This window comes from Neopelma chrysocephalum, unplaced genomic scaffold (genome assembly GCF_003984885.1).
Source record: "Neopelma chrysocephalum unplaced genomic scaffold, ASM398488v2 Primary Assembly neopelma1_141, whole genome shotgun sequence".
Lineage (NCBI taxonomy): Eukaryota > Metazoa > Chordata > Aves > Passeriformes > Pipridae > Neopelma > Neopelma chrysocephalum.
In genome coordinates, this window is record NW_020897803.1 from 1,003,395 (window position 1) to 1,019,145 (window position 15,751).

At 54.0% G+C, this 15,751-nt stretch overlaps 1 protein-coding gene across 1 annotated transcript in view; it reads left to right on the forward strand.

The window, feature by feature from the left end:
* The window catches only part of P2RY2 (purinergic receptor P2Y2), a 10,696-nt gene extending 3,175 nt beyond the window's left edge, over nt 1–7,521 (forward strand). Inside the window, exon 2 of the mRNA XM_027699804.1 lies at nt 4,124–7,521. Within this exon, the coding sequence (XP_027555605.1) occupies nt 4,128–5,204 (1,077 nt within the window). The 5' untranslated portion in view covers nt 4,124–4,127 and the 3' untranslated portion in view covers nt 5,205–7,521. The remainder of the gene's footprint in view (nt 1–4,123) is intronic.
* Nucleotides 7,522–15,751: the final 8,230 nt, after the last annotated feature.

The following is a 15,751-nucleotide window of genomic DNA, read 5'->3' on the forward strand; positions in this document are numbered from 1 at the left end:
GAGGAGGAAGGCTCTGAAGGTCAGCGTGGCAGAGAGGAGCCCAGGGGAAAGGGCAGATGCCAACCAGGCAGTTTGGGCAGGCTCAGGTTTCAGCCTGGTCCCGTCTCCCCTCTCCCAACCCGCCGGGCTCGGGGGTGTCCGAACGCGCCGCCGGCTTGTGTCGGGTCAGGGAGGGTTTGACCACAGTCCCAGAGGAGGGAAAACCATGCCAGTTCTTTTGCTTCCCAGGGTCTGGAGTAGTTCCTTTTGTTTTGATGAGTCCACTAAATGCCTGTAAATTAGGGCAGGGAGAACACCCCCGCTCTCCTGGTTTCCCTTGGAAAGGAGGTGGCGGAGATGTGGGAAGTGGGTCGTGGTTTCGACCTCTGGCGGGAAGCGACGGGAGCTGTGGCAGGACAAAGGGCTGCATCTGTGAGGTCCTGCTGGTAAATTAATCCACATTAATTATTTGGGAAGGCCAATTAAACCTCATCAACCCCTGCCTGTGAAAACAGATCCATCGCAGCCGTCATTTGGTCGGGCTTGGATGTCTTTAGGGACTTTGCTGCTGCTGGCAGGTTCCCCGGGAATGGATGGATGGTGACCACTGGGATGGCACTGGGAATGCTGAAAAATGAGGCAGAAATCAAGATTAAAGCCCTTTACTCTGAAATTGAGTGTCTAACCCCTGGTCCCTTTCTGCTGGCCTGGGGTGCTGCCCGTGACCTTCTCTGGTGACAGCTCCCTCCTTCCCCATATTGACTCATCCCAATATCCAGGGGAGATACTGTTACAGGAGCATTTTGGGATGCTGACAACACATGCACATGCCTGTGGGGAGATATACTGGAGGGCATGTGGCTGCCAGGACACGGATCTGCCCAGGCTCCTCTTATCACCGGGTTCTTCTCCCGTTCACTACCAGTTTTCTGGGGAAAAAACCCCATATCCCATGGGATTAAACGTGCTGGAGAGAGAGGTGGTCCAGGCATTGCAACCAGGTCCTTGGAAAGGGCCGGGAGACAGGATGCAGGCGGATGCAGGTGGTTGTCACCTTTTGGGAATGCTGGGATCATTTATCCTGCTTGGCACCCTCAGGGATCGCTGGTGCTTCCGCCCTCCCCTGTCCCTGCCGGGGGCTGGATGTGTCACTGGCAGAGCTGGTGTTCGTGCCATCTGGCCCGTGGGCAGCAAAGGGCAGCTGCCAAGTGCCAGCCTTTGTGCCTTCAGATGCCTTGGCTGCCCGTGTCCCCTCCGGGTCGCTGTGGATGCAGCAGGGCTGGGATTGAGGGGGTGGATGCAGCCACGGGCCCCGCAGACACAGCAGGTTTTGTCCTGAGCGTTCCGGGCAAAACGAGGTTGAAAAATGAACAAGAAAGACTTTTGCATTTCCAGAGGGAAAAGGAGGGAGAGCACAACAGCAGGGACAAGGCTCCATTCAGCCAGAGAGCCCCGTTTGCTCCTTGTCCTGGAGACGGAGACGAGCGACGTGGCACATCCCTGGCTCCTGGCACATCCCTGGCTCCTGGCCCATCCCTGGCTCCTGGCACGTCCCTGGCTCCTGGCCCATCCCTGGCTCCGTGGTGGCAGCCGGAGGAGATTCCCCACCTTGGCTCAGGGAGGGGTTGGAAACACCTTGTGGGGTTTTCTAGCTCAGGAGCCTGTGGGGAGGTGGCTGGAAAGGGGGCTGAGCTTGTCCCCATCAGTCTGCAGGGATAGAGGGGGTGCAGATGGAAAGGCACAGAGAAACCGCTGCAAGGCTGCAGCCTCTGGAACCCTCTGGAACCCTCTCACCCTTCCCTGCATCTTGTGTGGCTCCTCTCGGCCACGGTGGCCTCTCTGACCCGTTTAATCTCTTGCCAGATCTGTGGGCAACCTCTCTCTGCCTGGCCACAGATCTGCAAAGCTCCGAGGGAAGGCAGGAGCTGCGGAGAAGAGCAGCTGGGAAGTGTTTTGCCGTCTGCCTGAGCACTGTTAACCCTCTCCTTCCGCAGCCACAGCCCCTCTGCTGAGGGCTCGAGGGAAGCAGGATGGGGCCAGAGCTGATCTGAGTGCAGGAAAAGCAAAACCCTGAGGCCAGGACAAAGCAAGACCAGTGCTGGCTCCTCGTGTTCATCACAGAGTGTTCCTGAAGTTAGATTTGTGTTTGTACAGATGTTGCAGATGTACTAAGGGTGTGAGCATGTGTGTGGTTTCCACCCACATCCCTGGGCAGTGGGAGCCTCAGCCAGTGCTCCTTGTGGTCTGCTGGGAGGGGAAAAGCAGTTAAATGGGGGGAACAGCAGCAGGGATCGTGTCTGTGCCACTTCTGGACAGGTTTGTTCCAGTCCTTGGAGCAAGGACTGGAGTGTCCCCTTGTGATGGGCTGGAGCCATCACTTCACACCTCCTCCATCAGCTCAAGGTGCTTTTTAAGGAGTGAGAGATCAGCCAGGTTGGCAGCTTCCAGGAAATTTTCACTGCCTTCCTCCCTGCAGGATCTGACCTGGGGCAGGAGCAGGAGAGCTCTGGATCTAAACAAAGCCATGAAGTCATTACATCTTTTATCCAGGTTCCCTTTCCTCTTTTGAGCTTGGCTCAAGGTACTGCAAAAACCCTTCAGGAAACAAAAACACCCCCAGAAAAATACTTTTCACGGGGAAAACTAATTCAACTCTGCTGTTTGTCAGCCTGGGGACAGGAGGGGAAACTGAGGCCCATGGCTGCTTCCTGGGGACAGCTCCGTTTGTGGAGTGGAGCTGCCCTCCAAAGGTGGGGGAAAGAAGAGACACACGGATCCTTTGGGAGCTTAATTAGGGAGAAATGAGGGGTTCTGGCTATTTTTGGGGTGGAGGAAGGGCCTGGCCAGGCTGTCCCACAGCACGGTGGCACCAGGGCGGAGCTGAGAGGGCTGGGATTGCTCCTTTCCACCTAAAATCATAGTGAGATTTGGGTCAGGGCTCCTCCTCCCCAACCTTTTCTCCTGGTCCCTGAGCTCCTGCCCTGGATCCATCTCCCTGTGACCCCCCGTTTCCGCAGCTTCCCGTAAGTAACAGGGCACAGCACTGGGATGGGAGCAGCCTCTCTTACGGGAAGGGAGGAAATGCATTTTCCTTTGATTCCTGAGTGATGGGCTCGCTCAGGGATCGGGTGTCAGCTGGGTCCAGAGCTGTCTCCACACACAAAAGAGCCCTTGTCCCTCCTCGTGCAGACACTGCCAGACTCTGTGTGTCTGCAGAGACTCTTTCAAGTCCATTTTCCTCCTCTCAGCTGATCATTCCCATGCAGAAACCAGCTGGGATGCTGGAGAAGCAGGTCCCAAGGCCAGCAAGCAGGACCTGGGAGCTGGTCACCATCAGCCCAACACTAACCCCGTTAAAACCACCCTCACCAATAACAGCCAGCCCAGGCAGAGCCCCTGTGGTGGTGAACACGCTCCCTTTGGCAAGGTTTGATTACAGATGTGGGGATGTTTCCTCTGCCAGAAGGAGCTGAGGACCTCTGAAATCGGGGCCCATCCCAGGGATTGCTCCTGGAAAAGCACAGCTCTGCTTTCTTGCCCTCTCTGCTGGGGTTTAGTAGGATCCAATTTTCATGGTGCTCAGCTGAGTCACTCCTCGTGGCTGGTTAAACACAGAATGGAGCATCTTTCCTGCTCTGGGATACAGGAATCCAAATTTCTGTGGGAACCTGGTTGGAAAGGTGGACTGGGACGTTGAACTGGGCCTGGGATTTGTTGGTGCACCTTAGTTCCACCTCTGTGCTCCAGATGCAAAACGAGGTTAAATAAAATTCCCTTTTATCTGTTTGACCATCAATCCTCTGTGGCAGGGACCACCTCAGCTGTGTCAGCACCCAACACCATGGTCCCTGTGGGTTGGTGATGAGCTGGCAGAAGGCACACAGGGCCAGTCTGGAGTCATTGTCACCTGCAGAGATGGCACTGCCAGCTGTGCTTGTGGGTCGCTTGGGGACAGCACCAGCCAAGCATTGATGGCAACCTTGGTGGGAGGAGAAGGGGAGGGTGTAGGAACAGGAATAAATGACCTCCTGGACCTCCCAGCGTGTCACAGCACTGTGGCACTGGGGTGTTCTCACCTAACCCCCCTCACCCAGGGACGAATCCTTGCTCCATGTCCTTACGGCCTCTTTGCTTTCCCCTCCAGGGCGATGGCGAACCTCACAATCCCTCCAGACTGGACCAGAGTCACCAACAGCTCCTTGGACCCGGGTGGCACGGACGACAACCCCTACAAGTGCATATTTGATGAGGACTTCAAGTACGTCCTGCTGCCCGTGTCCTACGGCATCGTGTGCGTGGTGGGGCTCTTCCTCAACCTGCTGGCCCTCTACGCCTTCATCTTCAGGATCAAGACCTGGAACGCCTCCACCACCTACATGTTCAACCTGGCCATCTCGGACACGCTCTACGTGGTGTCGCTGCCCCTCCTGGTGTACTACTACGCCATGGGGGACAACTGGCCCTTCAGCGTGGGCCTGTGCAAGATAGTCCGCTTCCTCTTCTACACCAACCTCTACTGCAGCATCCTCTTCCTGCTCTGCATCAGCATCCACCGCTTCCTGGGCATCTGCTACCCGCTGCGCTCGCTGCAGTGGGGGCACGTCCGGCACGCCCGGCGCGTGTCGGCGGCCGTCTGGGCGGTGACCGTGGCCTGCCAGTCGCCCGTGCTCTTCTTCGTCACCACCAGCGCCAAGGGCGACACCATCACCTGCCACGACACCTCCAGCAAGGAGCTCTTCGGCCAGTTCGTCATCTACAGCTCGGTGATGCTGGTGCTGCTCTTCTGCATCCCCTTCCTGGCCATCATCGTGTGCTACTGCCTGATGGCGCGGCGGCTGCTCCAGCCCACGCGCGGCATCTCCCGCCTCTCCCGCTCCAAGAAGAAGTCGGTCAAGATGATCGTCATCGTCCTGGTGGTCTTCATCGTCTGCTTCCTCCCTTTTCACGTCACTCGGACCCTGTACTACTCCTTCCGGAGCTGGGACCTGAGCTGCCAGACCCTCAACGCCATCAACCTGGCCTACAAGGTGACCCGGCCCCTGGCCAGCACCAACAGCTGCCTGGACCCCATCCTGTACTTCTTGGCGGGGCAGCGCTTCATGAAGTTCAGGGGGGGCAACGTGCTGGGGAAGCCCCACAATGAGGTGGCTCTGGGCATCGTGCCCAACAGCCACCTGGGAACCAGCAATGACACGGACACGTTATCCAAGGATCTGAAATCCTAGGAAGCCTGGCTCTGCTCCGGCAGCAGGAGGGTTTATCCCGGGGATGGAGGGAGCTCGGGATGCTCTGGGGCCTGAGGCTTTGGGTGTTTGCACCTGCTCCAGCGTGGGCCGAGTTCAACGTGCTCCTCTGCTTGTTGCTGTTCCAGATGTATATTTTTCGGGAAGATGAAGCTGTGGTTCCACACACAAACCCTGGATCTCTGCCCCTTCATCCAAACCTGCCCCTCTGTTGGGGCATATCCCCACCTGTCAGGCTGGCTGACCGAATCTGCTAAAAAAAATCACTCCCTGAATGCCTTAAAGCATTATTTCTAAAGGGAAAACGCTGTGTGGGAAAGGTCCCCCCGAGGAATTCCACCTGCCTGTCTCCAGATCTCCTGGCACAGAGGCAGCAGGAGTTTCTCTGTGCCTTGGCAAGGGAGGAAAGGCTTTGGGTCCATGAGGAGCTGTGGTTCTGCTAAACAGGTTCATGAAAATGTCGGGTGCAAATATCACCGGGAGCGGGAAAGGGTCTCCCAGGGCTTTGCATCCCTGAGGAAATGCTCTCCCGGCTTCAAGCCCAGGCACCTGCTGGCAGAGCTGGGAGGGGACTCCTAGTTCCTGTCCAAGGGCTGGCTTCCCATGAACAAGGGTGCTGATGGACCTTCCACCCCACTGGAGTTCACTGGCACCGTCAAGCAGGTCCCCTGTAGGTTTCTCCAGTGGGACCAACATCTTCCAAAAAACCCATTAGCGCTTCCCAACAGCAACGTTCACCCTTTAAAAGCTTTTAGGAACCTTTCGGACCTTCCTTCCAGCTGCTGACTTTAATAATCACCTCCAGCTCATTAAAATTTAAGGTGGGCTCTTCATGGCTTGTTTTTAACCCCCTCACTGGTGGCTCGTGTTTCCAGCCAAGGGGCAAAGCCCAGTGTTCATCCCCTTGGTGCTGCCCCTTCCTCATTGTTGCTCAGAGGTGACCTTTAGCAGCTTGGCATGACCCAAAACGCTGCCCAGATGCTGCTGTCTGGTCTCCCCATGATCCCAGTATTCCCAGTGCTCCACTGGAACCGGTCAGCATATCCCTTACAGACAAGGCAGACCTTTCCTAGGAACTTTGGCAGTGCTAAAGCCTGGCTTAAGGAACCACAGCAGTAAGCGTGGTGCTAAGCTTAACCCAAATCCTGTCTGGATTTGGCCTTGCATCCCTCATCAACCATCACAGTTCAAAGGAAGAAAACCTCCACAAAACACTTCACCAGGAGGTCCCCTTGGTCTTCCCCTCAGTAATTGTTGGGTTGGAGAGCCAAGAGCCCCAGTCCATGGTTTCCTTGCCACGAGGGTGCTGATTCCTCACCCCAAAAATGAAAATTGCTTCGTGCTGCAGCACATTTTGTAAAAGCTCTATTCTGGGATTAGACAAACACGTTTGATGTTGGTTTAGACCAAAACCTCGGAGCGCTCCTCAGCTTCTCCCATCCCCCTTTCTTGTGAAGTGGTTTGGTGGAGGCAAAGACACGTCGCGGTTCTGTGGGATTTTTGGGTGACTGGGACGGGTCAGGGTTGACTGGGAGGTTCCTGCAGTCCCACTCCAGCAGAGTCAGGGTCCCATGGAGGGGTCTCATCCCACCCAGCACTGCCACAACCACGGGAGGCAAAGCTGTGTCAGCTCTGAGAACCATCAGCAAAGGCAAATGGGGCATTTTTAGGGTGGTTCACCCCATGCTTGAGTGTCCTTCAGGCTGGGATTGGGTTAAGACACGACTTGCACCGTGGCAGCACCTTTTTTCCCCGGGGCCCGTGGAGGGAGCTTGGCTTTGTGGGGAGGTCGTGGCGTGGTCACCGGGGCGAGACAAATCGCTGGGAGAAATGAGGAGAAACGAATTCAAGGGGAGCACTGAACTGGGACAGACATTACTCCAGGCCAGCTCTGGCCTGGGCTCCTGCACTCGCCCAAAAGCAGAGCCAGCACAGAGTTCCGTGCTCGGAATAATTCGACAAAAACACGCTCAAAGTTCCAAAAATAGGCCCAAAGTTCCTGCAGTCCCACCTGGAGACCCCACCTTTGGATGCCCAGCTGGCATCAAACCACCCCCCTCAGGCAACACAGCCAGGGATGTCCTCTGTCATCCTGATCCCCAAGTGCCACTGAAGCAGTTGGAGAGGTACCAACTGGAAATCTGTGCCTAGAAGCATTTTTTTGTTTGTTTGTTTGTAAAAGCACTAACTTATACTAAAAAAAAAAAGGTGAGTTTTATGACAATGTGACTGTACATTTTTATTTTTGTAACATGCAGACACCTCGGATTTCTGATAGTAAATGAGTTTATTTCTATGAGCACTCTCCTGATGTCTCCTCTGATGTGTGCAGAGATGTTTCACTCCACGTGCTGAAAGCTCTTGTTCTCAAAGGCTCCTCACCTTCCCCTGCAGACACCAGGAGGAGGTTTCCTGACCTCACCGCAGTCCCCATGAACAAACACATTTTGTTTCCCATTGCAGTTTATCTTGGTCCCCAGCCTGGGGCAAGGCTCAGGACACGCTCAGCTCCATGGATGAATTTATTGCAAACTGGGATTAATCACCTTGGAATCTGTTCAGCAACGATCTGAGCAGCTCAAAGGGGAACTTCTGTGTGATATGGATGATCTCTGGAATTGTAATTTTATAGAAACCCACTGCTTTGTGCATCCCTGGAAGTGTCCAAGGCCAGGTTGGAGCAACCTGGGCTAGTGGAAGGTGTCCCTGCCCGTGGCAGGGGGTGGAACGAGATGAGCTTTAAGGTCCCTCCCAATCCAAACCCCTCTGGGATTCCACGATTCTGTGATCCTATGAATTCCTTCATTTTCATCCCTGAGCCAATTTCTCCAGCCTTCAAATCAGTTTACACTTGACATCCCACTGCCCCTGTGGGGTGGGACAGAAGCACTTCACGGTCCCCTGCCCTGGGGGACAAAGCTCAGCTCTGCTTTCTCTCCTCAAGAGCTTTCTAGTTGCCAAAACACAAAGCCTCATGAGCATAAAGACAAAGAAACGGCCACAAACCCCAAAATTACTAAATTATATGTCCCAGAACAGACCTTCTGAAAACCCCCTCTGGATTTTCAGCCCGGCTCCGGTGTGAATTCCACGGGGATGACGTGAGCAGGTTTAGCTCGTGGGATTTACGGCATCACACCCCAATCTCTGCTGCGCTGACTCGTGTGAGTCACTCACAGCCAAGAATGAGAATTAAGGAAGAAAAATATCCATTGGCAGGGAACAAACACCCGAGCCCAGAGCACTTCTTGGGAGCATCCCGCAGCACCAGGGGCAGGAAGGGAAAGTTGAGAGGACTGATGGTTCCCTGCCAAGGCAATAAATCTACCACATGGGCTGGAGGGATGACACTCCTCCCAAGCCTTCCCAGCATCCCAGAGGAGAGCTTTTCCTTCCTCATCGTGCCTTTTAGGAAGCAGATCCTTAATCAGAGTGAGGCAGGCAGCAGGCCATGTGTTACTGTAAAACACTGGCTACATCCACTTCTTTTTCGAGTCCTGCCTCCATTTTAATTCTGGTTTTCCTTCTCGGAGCTTGGTTTTCCAAGGGACAAGTCTGTCTGCCCCTCTGAGTCGTTTCTGATCTGCCTGGCCAGTTTAATAGAGGGATAAAGTCTCCACCCTGTTGAGCTCCTACGAGTTTCATGGGAAAAATACTTGTGATAGGAAGGAGAAGGAGCCAAAAGAGCCCCCACTCAACAGCTCAAACTTTATATTAGACACCAGAGAGACCTCCCACACTTCCCTCATGCCTGTGGTGGCTTGGGAAAATGTCCATCAGTGCTGAGTGAGGGAAGGTGACAAATGGTGGCCCAGAGCCATCCAGGAGACCAACGTTGTGTTCAAACAGCGGGAGGAGATTCCCAAATCCCACAGACTAATATTACTGCAGAAATTCCCCAAAATGGATGGGCCAAGGCAGCAATTTCTTGGGAGGAAACCACAACAGTGGGTGCTTGAAATAACACATCAATCATTCAGGTTTGTGAGGAGTTTATTTTTAAAGCTTTCACGGGTTCAATACCAATATTTGCAGGCTCCTTGACAAATAAATGCTCAGGAAAGCCTGAAAGTTTAAAATACCCTCTTTTCTTGTTTATTTTAAATTTCTCCTCAAATACCTGAAGGTTTGAGCCCTGTCTAAGCACCAACAGCTTGGAGTGTGTTTTGGGGAGCAGCTGGACTGTCACACTGAATCCCATCTTGACTGGGTGGGTCTTGCAGCCCCATTTGATGGGAGAGTGGGAAATTCCCCCAACAATTCCTGCTCCTCTGCTTTTGCCACTCACTGTGGAAAGGCAACATGTGACAACCCCATTTCCAGCCCCCCTCCAAATCCTGGGGGAGCCCTGAGATGCCCTCAAACCACCGAGCTTGGGAAGAAAGGGATGGGGGGTTCTCAGCTGAGATCCCACCCAGTGGGATGAGCACTGGGAGACCTTGGAAGGCAGTGGAAGGTGCATGGAAGACCCTGATCCCAGCAGTGCAAACCCCATCCTGTGCTGATATTTAATTGGGAACCAGTTCAGCTGAAGAGGCTGGACCCGCTGCAGGAGAGTCCTCTGCTGGTGCTGAGGGGATGTGGCAGCAAGGGGTAAATCCAGAGGGAAAATGGACCCCATGGGAGCACTAAAATTCCCTAGGGAGACCCTGGAAGCACACCAAGGGATGGGAGAAAAGTCCCAGGAGAGCAGTGGGAGGATCGGGGTCCTTGTCCCTTCCACTCCTACCCAGGCACACCCAGACACTCAAGGCAGGATCCTGATTTTCATCCCTGGGGCTTTCCAGGGAATTGGGAAATTTCCTCTTTGCTCTGAAGTTTCCCTTTTTGTGGCCTCTCCTCCTGTGCCCTGTGGTTTTCATGGCAGGGAAGGAGCCTGGTCACCATCAGCTCATCACCCACCCACTGCTCCAGCTCCTTCCCTTTCCCTGCAGAAAGGTTGGGTGCTCATTTAACAGCATTCCATTCTTTTTCTCAGTCGGGTTGGAAGCTGGCTGGACACCGCTGGGAAAGGAGCCCAAGTGTATGGATGGAGGTGGATTCCATTTGGGAAGGACCTTGGCAGGTGCCCTTCCCAACAGGGTTTCCCACCATTTGGAAACGGGTTTATTGTGGAAGGATGGCCCTGGTCAGGGGGTTCATGGGGGCTGTGACGCTCTGCAGAGCTCCAGCCAGGGCAGAAAGGCTGCCAGAAGGGGAAGGTGCTCAGGGAATGCCACGCTGGGTTGGCAGAGCTTCTGGAACTCCTCGGAAAAGGGTTGGATGAGCTCAGCTTTGGGCCGGGAGGAAGGGACATTGCTGTGGTTTCAGGGAGCAGTTGGACACCCCAGAGCCTCCTCCTCCAGTGCAGGAGCCCCACTTGAGCAGATCTGGAAGCTTCCATGGCGGGTACAGGAGACAGGATCTAGGAAAGGGATCCATGGAGCCCTTCGATCCAACCCGTGCTCAGAACAGGCTCCCAGGTCAGATCACCCTGGACACGACTCCAGGACACACATCTCAAGGAGGTCCTTGGCTGCGTGGCCCAGAAAGGTCTTCTCCTCTCCTCTGGCCACCAGGAAAGCCCATCTGGCCAGCTGGGAGTTGCCAAGTGACACCAACTGTCCCCAAACAGCTCCTGCAGCCCCGTGCTCAGCAAGATGCCGCCGCTCCCATGTCTCCCCCTCCCGCATCCTCCACGGATGAGCTCACGGGGCTGGCACTCAAAATAACCCAGCGGGGGCAGCAGTGGGTGGGCAAGCGCTGGCACCGCACACGTCAGCCTTCCCAAATCCATCTGCGCACCGCGGCATCCCAGAAACCGCGGGGCTCGGCCAGGGAAGCATCCGAAGCCCTGGAGCAGCTCCCCATCTGCTCCTCCCGTGGGCTCCTGGCTGTGTCCAGTTCCTGGGGGGATGCTCCAGGTGTGGGAGCAACGGCAGCGCTGGGAGGGTGGGATTTTTGGGATGATGCCTCCAGGCAGGGCTGCGGGCAGCAGTGAGTGCCCGCGTCCCATGATGCCGGTTCCATCTGGTGATTAATATCCCGCTGTCCTGAGCCTCATCCCGACTTTCTGAGGTCATTTCCTCGAAATCCATCATTCCGTTCCCAGATGTTGCAACCCACCCCTGCATTTCAGCTCCCGGCTCTTATCACAGCAGCACAAGGCCTGCAGGAAGAGCAACGCTTCCCAACAACCCCTCGAAGCACCAAAATCCTCCCCATCTCCAAAATACTCCCGTTTCTTGTCCCAGCCAGCGAAGAACTCCCGAGTTCTGGTTGAAATGGGATGTCAAGTTCGCTCTGCAGCAGCTGTTCTTCCTCCCGGTTGCCCGTAGGTGGAGGAAGAGAGCTTCACCCCTGCGGGTCCCCTCCTTCAGCCTCTGGCTTCAGGGGGTCACCCGGTGTTTTGGGGGTCTCCTCCTGCCTCCCTTGTCCCATCCCACCCTTGGTTTGGGGGATTAATGCCTGTCCTAGGGAAGATGTTGGCCGTGGCCTGCAGAAGACCCTGTTACCCAAAGCAAACCCCCGGGACAGAGATGGTCCCTCCAGCACCACAGGGGACACTCCAGGGCACATCCAGCCATTTGGGTATCCCAAAAAAAGTGCTGCTTTGGGGGGGAGTCCCAGTCCAAGCCGTGTCAGTGATGGTGCAGTGATTGACCTGGACACTCACAGCCCAGGGCTGTGGATCCAAGGATGTCCAAGGAGGAGGAGTCATTCCAGGTGAGCACCACAGGGGGGATGGGGAGAAAGATTTACCCCCAGAGGGTTGTTCTGCTGCTCAGAGGCTGATCTTAGTTGAGGATGGAGGTGTTTTGGAAGGGAATTCAAACGTTGGGAACGGTTGGAGAGGGCTTGGAGCAACCTGGGATAATGGGAGATGTCCCTGCCCATGGCAGGGGTGGGACTGGATGAGCTTTAAGATTCTTCCCAACCCAAACCATCCTGTGGTTCCGTGGTTTCTATGAATAACTCAACTCCCAGAACGTGTCATAATTTCAGGAGATTTTTATTCCTTTCATACAAAATGAAGCCAAAGAACTTTTATCCCAAAGTTCGGAATTATCCCCCTTCTCCCTTTTCTGGTACTTTTCACTTCAAACTCACTTTTTTTTAACCAAAAAAACCCTCCACTCATTTATTTTATTTTGTTTTTAAGCAAGAAACCTAAAACAAGGCAAGGGTTAAAATAAACTGACAGAAAGTATTCACTTTGACCTCCCTTTGACCGGAATGGTGTTTTCCTCCCAAATTTTGGGAGGAAAAATGCCTCGTGCCCCGGCCTTGCTGCTCGGGCCGGCTTTGTGGCTTTTGTCTGGCTGTGACTTAATGGGATTATTGTGAAACTGGTGGACATCTACCCTGTGGGGGAGGAGGGATCAGCTGCAGGACTGGAAGAAACCCGATTTCCTCGGAAAAGAGTGAGAGAAAGACTCGGTGGCTTCGTTACCCCCCCCAGATAAAGTGTCACAAAAGGAAGGAGGGATCCAAAAAATCCTCTTCCACTCAGAACAAATGTTTACCCTTCACAGTGCAAACTGACCCCAGGTGATCTCAGGTTTAACCACATGGTTTAATCCCACCCAAAAGGGCCTCTTTTGTGTTCCTCTCACCCGGAGAAGTCCTGCCCACCGGGGAATTTCCTGAAGGTCCTGGTGGCAGCAGGGACGCTTTTTAAAAGTGTTGTGAAACATTTTATATAGAAACGTATATTTATGTGTTTTTTTCAATGTGTTCTGCGTTTTTTTATATGTGTTTGCATAAGCCCCAGTGCCCCACTGCTGGCAGAGGGCACTGGGAGAGGGACAAGGGTGAGGAATGAGGAATGTGACACCTGCTCGGAATCACGCCCGGCTTTGGTGGCCGCGGGATTTTGTGAGGCAGAGGTGGGGTTCTAATCCCCAGAAAATTCCCTTGCTTTGGAAACTTTCCCACTTTTATAACCTCCCCAGGTCACCCTGCACCCACCCTTGGGTGGGTGATGGAGGATCAGTCACAGCAGCTCCATCCAGGGGGTCTTGGATCTTAATCCAGGGGCTTGGGTAGGTCTTTACAACCACGAGGAGCTTGATTACCAGGTGAGATCTTTATTTCCCTTGAGGAATAACAGCTCCAGCCCATGCCCCTGTGGAACAGCAGGACAGGGACATCTCATAGGAGGTGCTGGCACCTCCTCACCACCAGTTCAGCAACTCAGCACAACCCATTTTATCCACCACCACAACTCATTTTATCCACCACCACAACTCATTTCATCCACCATCACCAAGCTCTGCAGCTCTTCTCTGGGGGCTTTGCTTCCTGGTAACTCCATTTTTTACCTTTTGGGAAGTTGTTCCTCAAAACTTCCCATAGACACCTGAGTGGGATGTGACATGGACCCTTTGGAATGTGACATGGACCCTTTGGACGTGACATGGACCTTCTGCAGGAGATTTTCTTTCCTTCCAATGACGTTTTTCAACCTGCTGTTCAGCTCTGGCTGCCCTGGGCCCTTTTTTTTGAATCAATGCTTTGCATTTGCATCCTCAGCCCACTTCCACTCCCTCTGCAACCATTTCGTCCTGTTCAGCTGCTTAATTCTGAGGAGCTTCCTCATTTCTCTGTCATTTCCCTTTTTTTTTTTTTTTGCAGTAAAATGCTGCAGTAGAAGGAAATTATTTTTTTTTTTCCCGCTAAAAATAATTCACAGGAACTGAACTTTCTCCGCTAAATCCAAACTAACCATGGCCAGGCGGGGTTTTGGCTTTGCCAAGTCAAACCCACCCAGATAATGCCCAAGGATGGTCAAACCTGTAAGCTGGCCATGCATTTTTCGTCTCCAAGGGTGGAGCACACACTCAGGGATAAATCAGGAGGGATTCCAGGAGCTGGGAGCTTTAAAGGCTGTTTCAGAGGTCGACCTGCTGTGGATCTCCACAGTAAAAAGTCCAGAGCCTCTTGGAGCAGAATGGATGGGCCAGTCATGTACTGACTGCCTCAATAAGAGAGAAGAAATGATATTATTTTCAAATATTGCTGCAGAAAATGCCTTTTTTCTGGTGTATCATGGTCTAGGTCACAGTCCAGGGGATCTCACCCCCTTCAGCCCCTCCCCAGGGTGAAGCTGGTGGAGGTAGTGGGAGCCTGGGCATCCTGGGGATCCCTCCCTGCCACTCACAAGCTGCTGGGACAGCCAGGCTTAGTGGGAACCAAAGGGTGTTTCTGTCAGGAACACGTTTTCCTGGCCATTTCTGCTCTGGGTTTTGCCCAGTAGAGACAGTTTGAGGTCACCCTTAGGGCCAGCAGTGTCCCCTGACCACCCTGCTCCAGGGACTGTGCTCCAGCCAGCAGCCTCAGTGACCTCCCAGCCTCAGCCCAACGAGTCTGAGAGGGATATTTGTTCTGGCCACGGGCCAGGACATTTTAACTTCCCAGCCTGAGCCCTGGAGAGACTCTGCTCAGGCTGTCACAGCACAACCAACACCTTGTCCTGGCTCCACCACCACAGCTTGGCCCCTCAGAGCCCGGTGGCAGCACCCTTAGCTCGTGCATGGATCCTACAGGAGAAGAGGAAAAGCTGAGGGAAAGCTAAGGAAAAGCATCCTCAACTTTCAGTGCTGCAAGACCTCCAAAATTCCTGGTTTTGCCGATGCATCTGCCCCCATCAGCCAAGAAACAGCATTTTTTTAAAAGCTCAAAATCAGTAAATTTAGGCCGGGGTGTAAAAGTGCTGCCTTGTGCAGCTGCACCAAAGCCCCTCTTTGTGGGGCAAAACTGTTCTGGGGAACAGCAGATGCCCCTGATGTGCTGCCAACCCCCTTTCCCAGGTGGATAATTCCTTATTTGGCTGAGCACGCGCCAGGAGATGAAAATCCCGTGTGGATATCCTGATATTCCTGACCACTCTGCTTCCCATGGAGAACTGAGGTTGGGGATATCTTCTTTGTCCCCTAAATACCATTCCCTGCCTGGCTGCTGTTGTCCTGTGTGGCCTGAGGGTTTGGACATAAACCAGAGGGAAAAACCATGGAAATTGCCCAGAGAACAGAGGGAAGGAGGATGGAGAGGGAACAGTTTCTGCTCTCACAGCTCCTCTCCCCTGGCTATGGAGTGGGTGCCAGCTGGGAAGCCACAGGGACCACTGGGACACAAAGCCCAGGGCAGGCTGACCCTGTGGGTCACATCTCCCCAGGCTTTGCTCCTCCTCACAGAGGTGGGAAGGGCCTGAAGGGATGTGGCTGTGGCTGTGGAATGGCAGAGGCAGGATGAAATCCTGGATCCAGAACCAGCGGCAGTGCTCAAGGCCAGGTTGGACAAGGCTGGGGGAACCTGGTCTGGTGGGAGGTGGTTGGAATGAGATGATCTTGAAGATCCCGTCCAACCCAAAGCATTCCATGACTCTCTGGAACACACTCCAGGGTGCTGCTCAGTGCCTGTTGCCTTGGAAAAGCCACTGTCAGGCCCCTCCAGAATCTCCTTCGAGAGCACAAGAGCTTTTAAGACATGTTCTATTATTGCATTCCCTCTATTTATCTTCTCATCACGGGGGGTTTTCCAGTATTTTC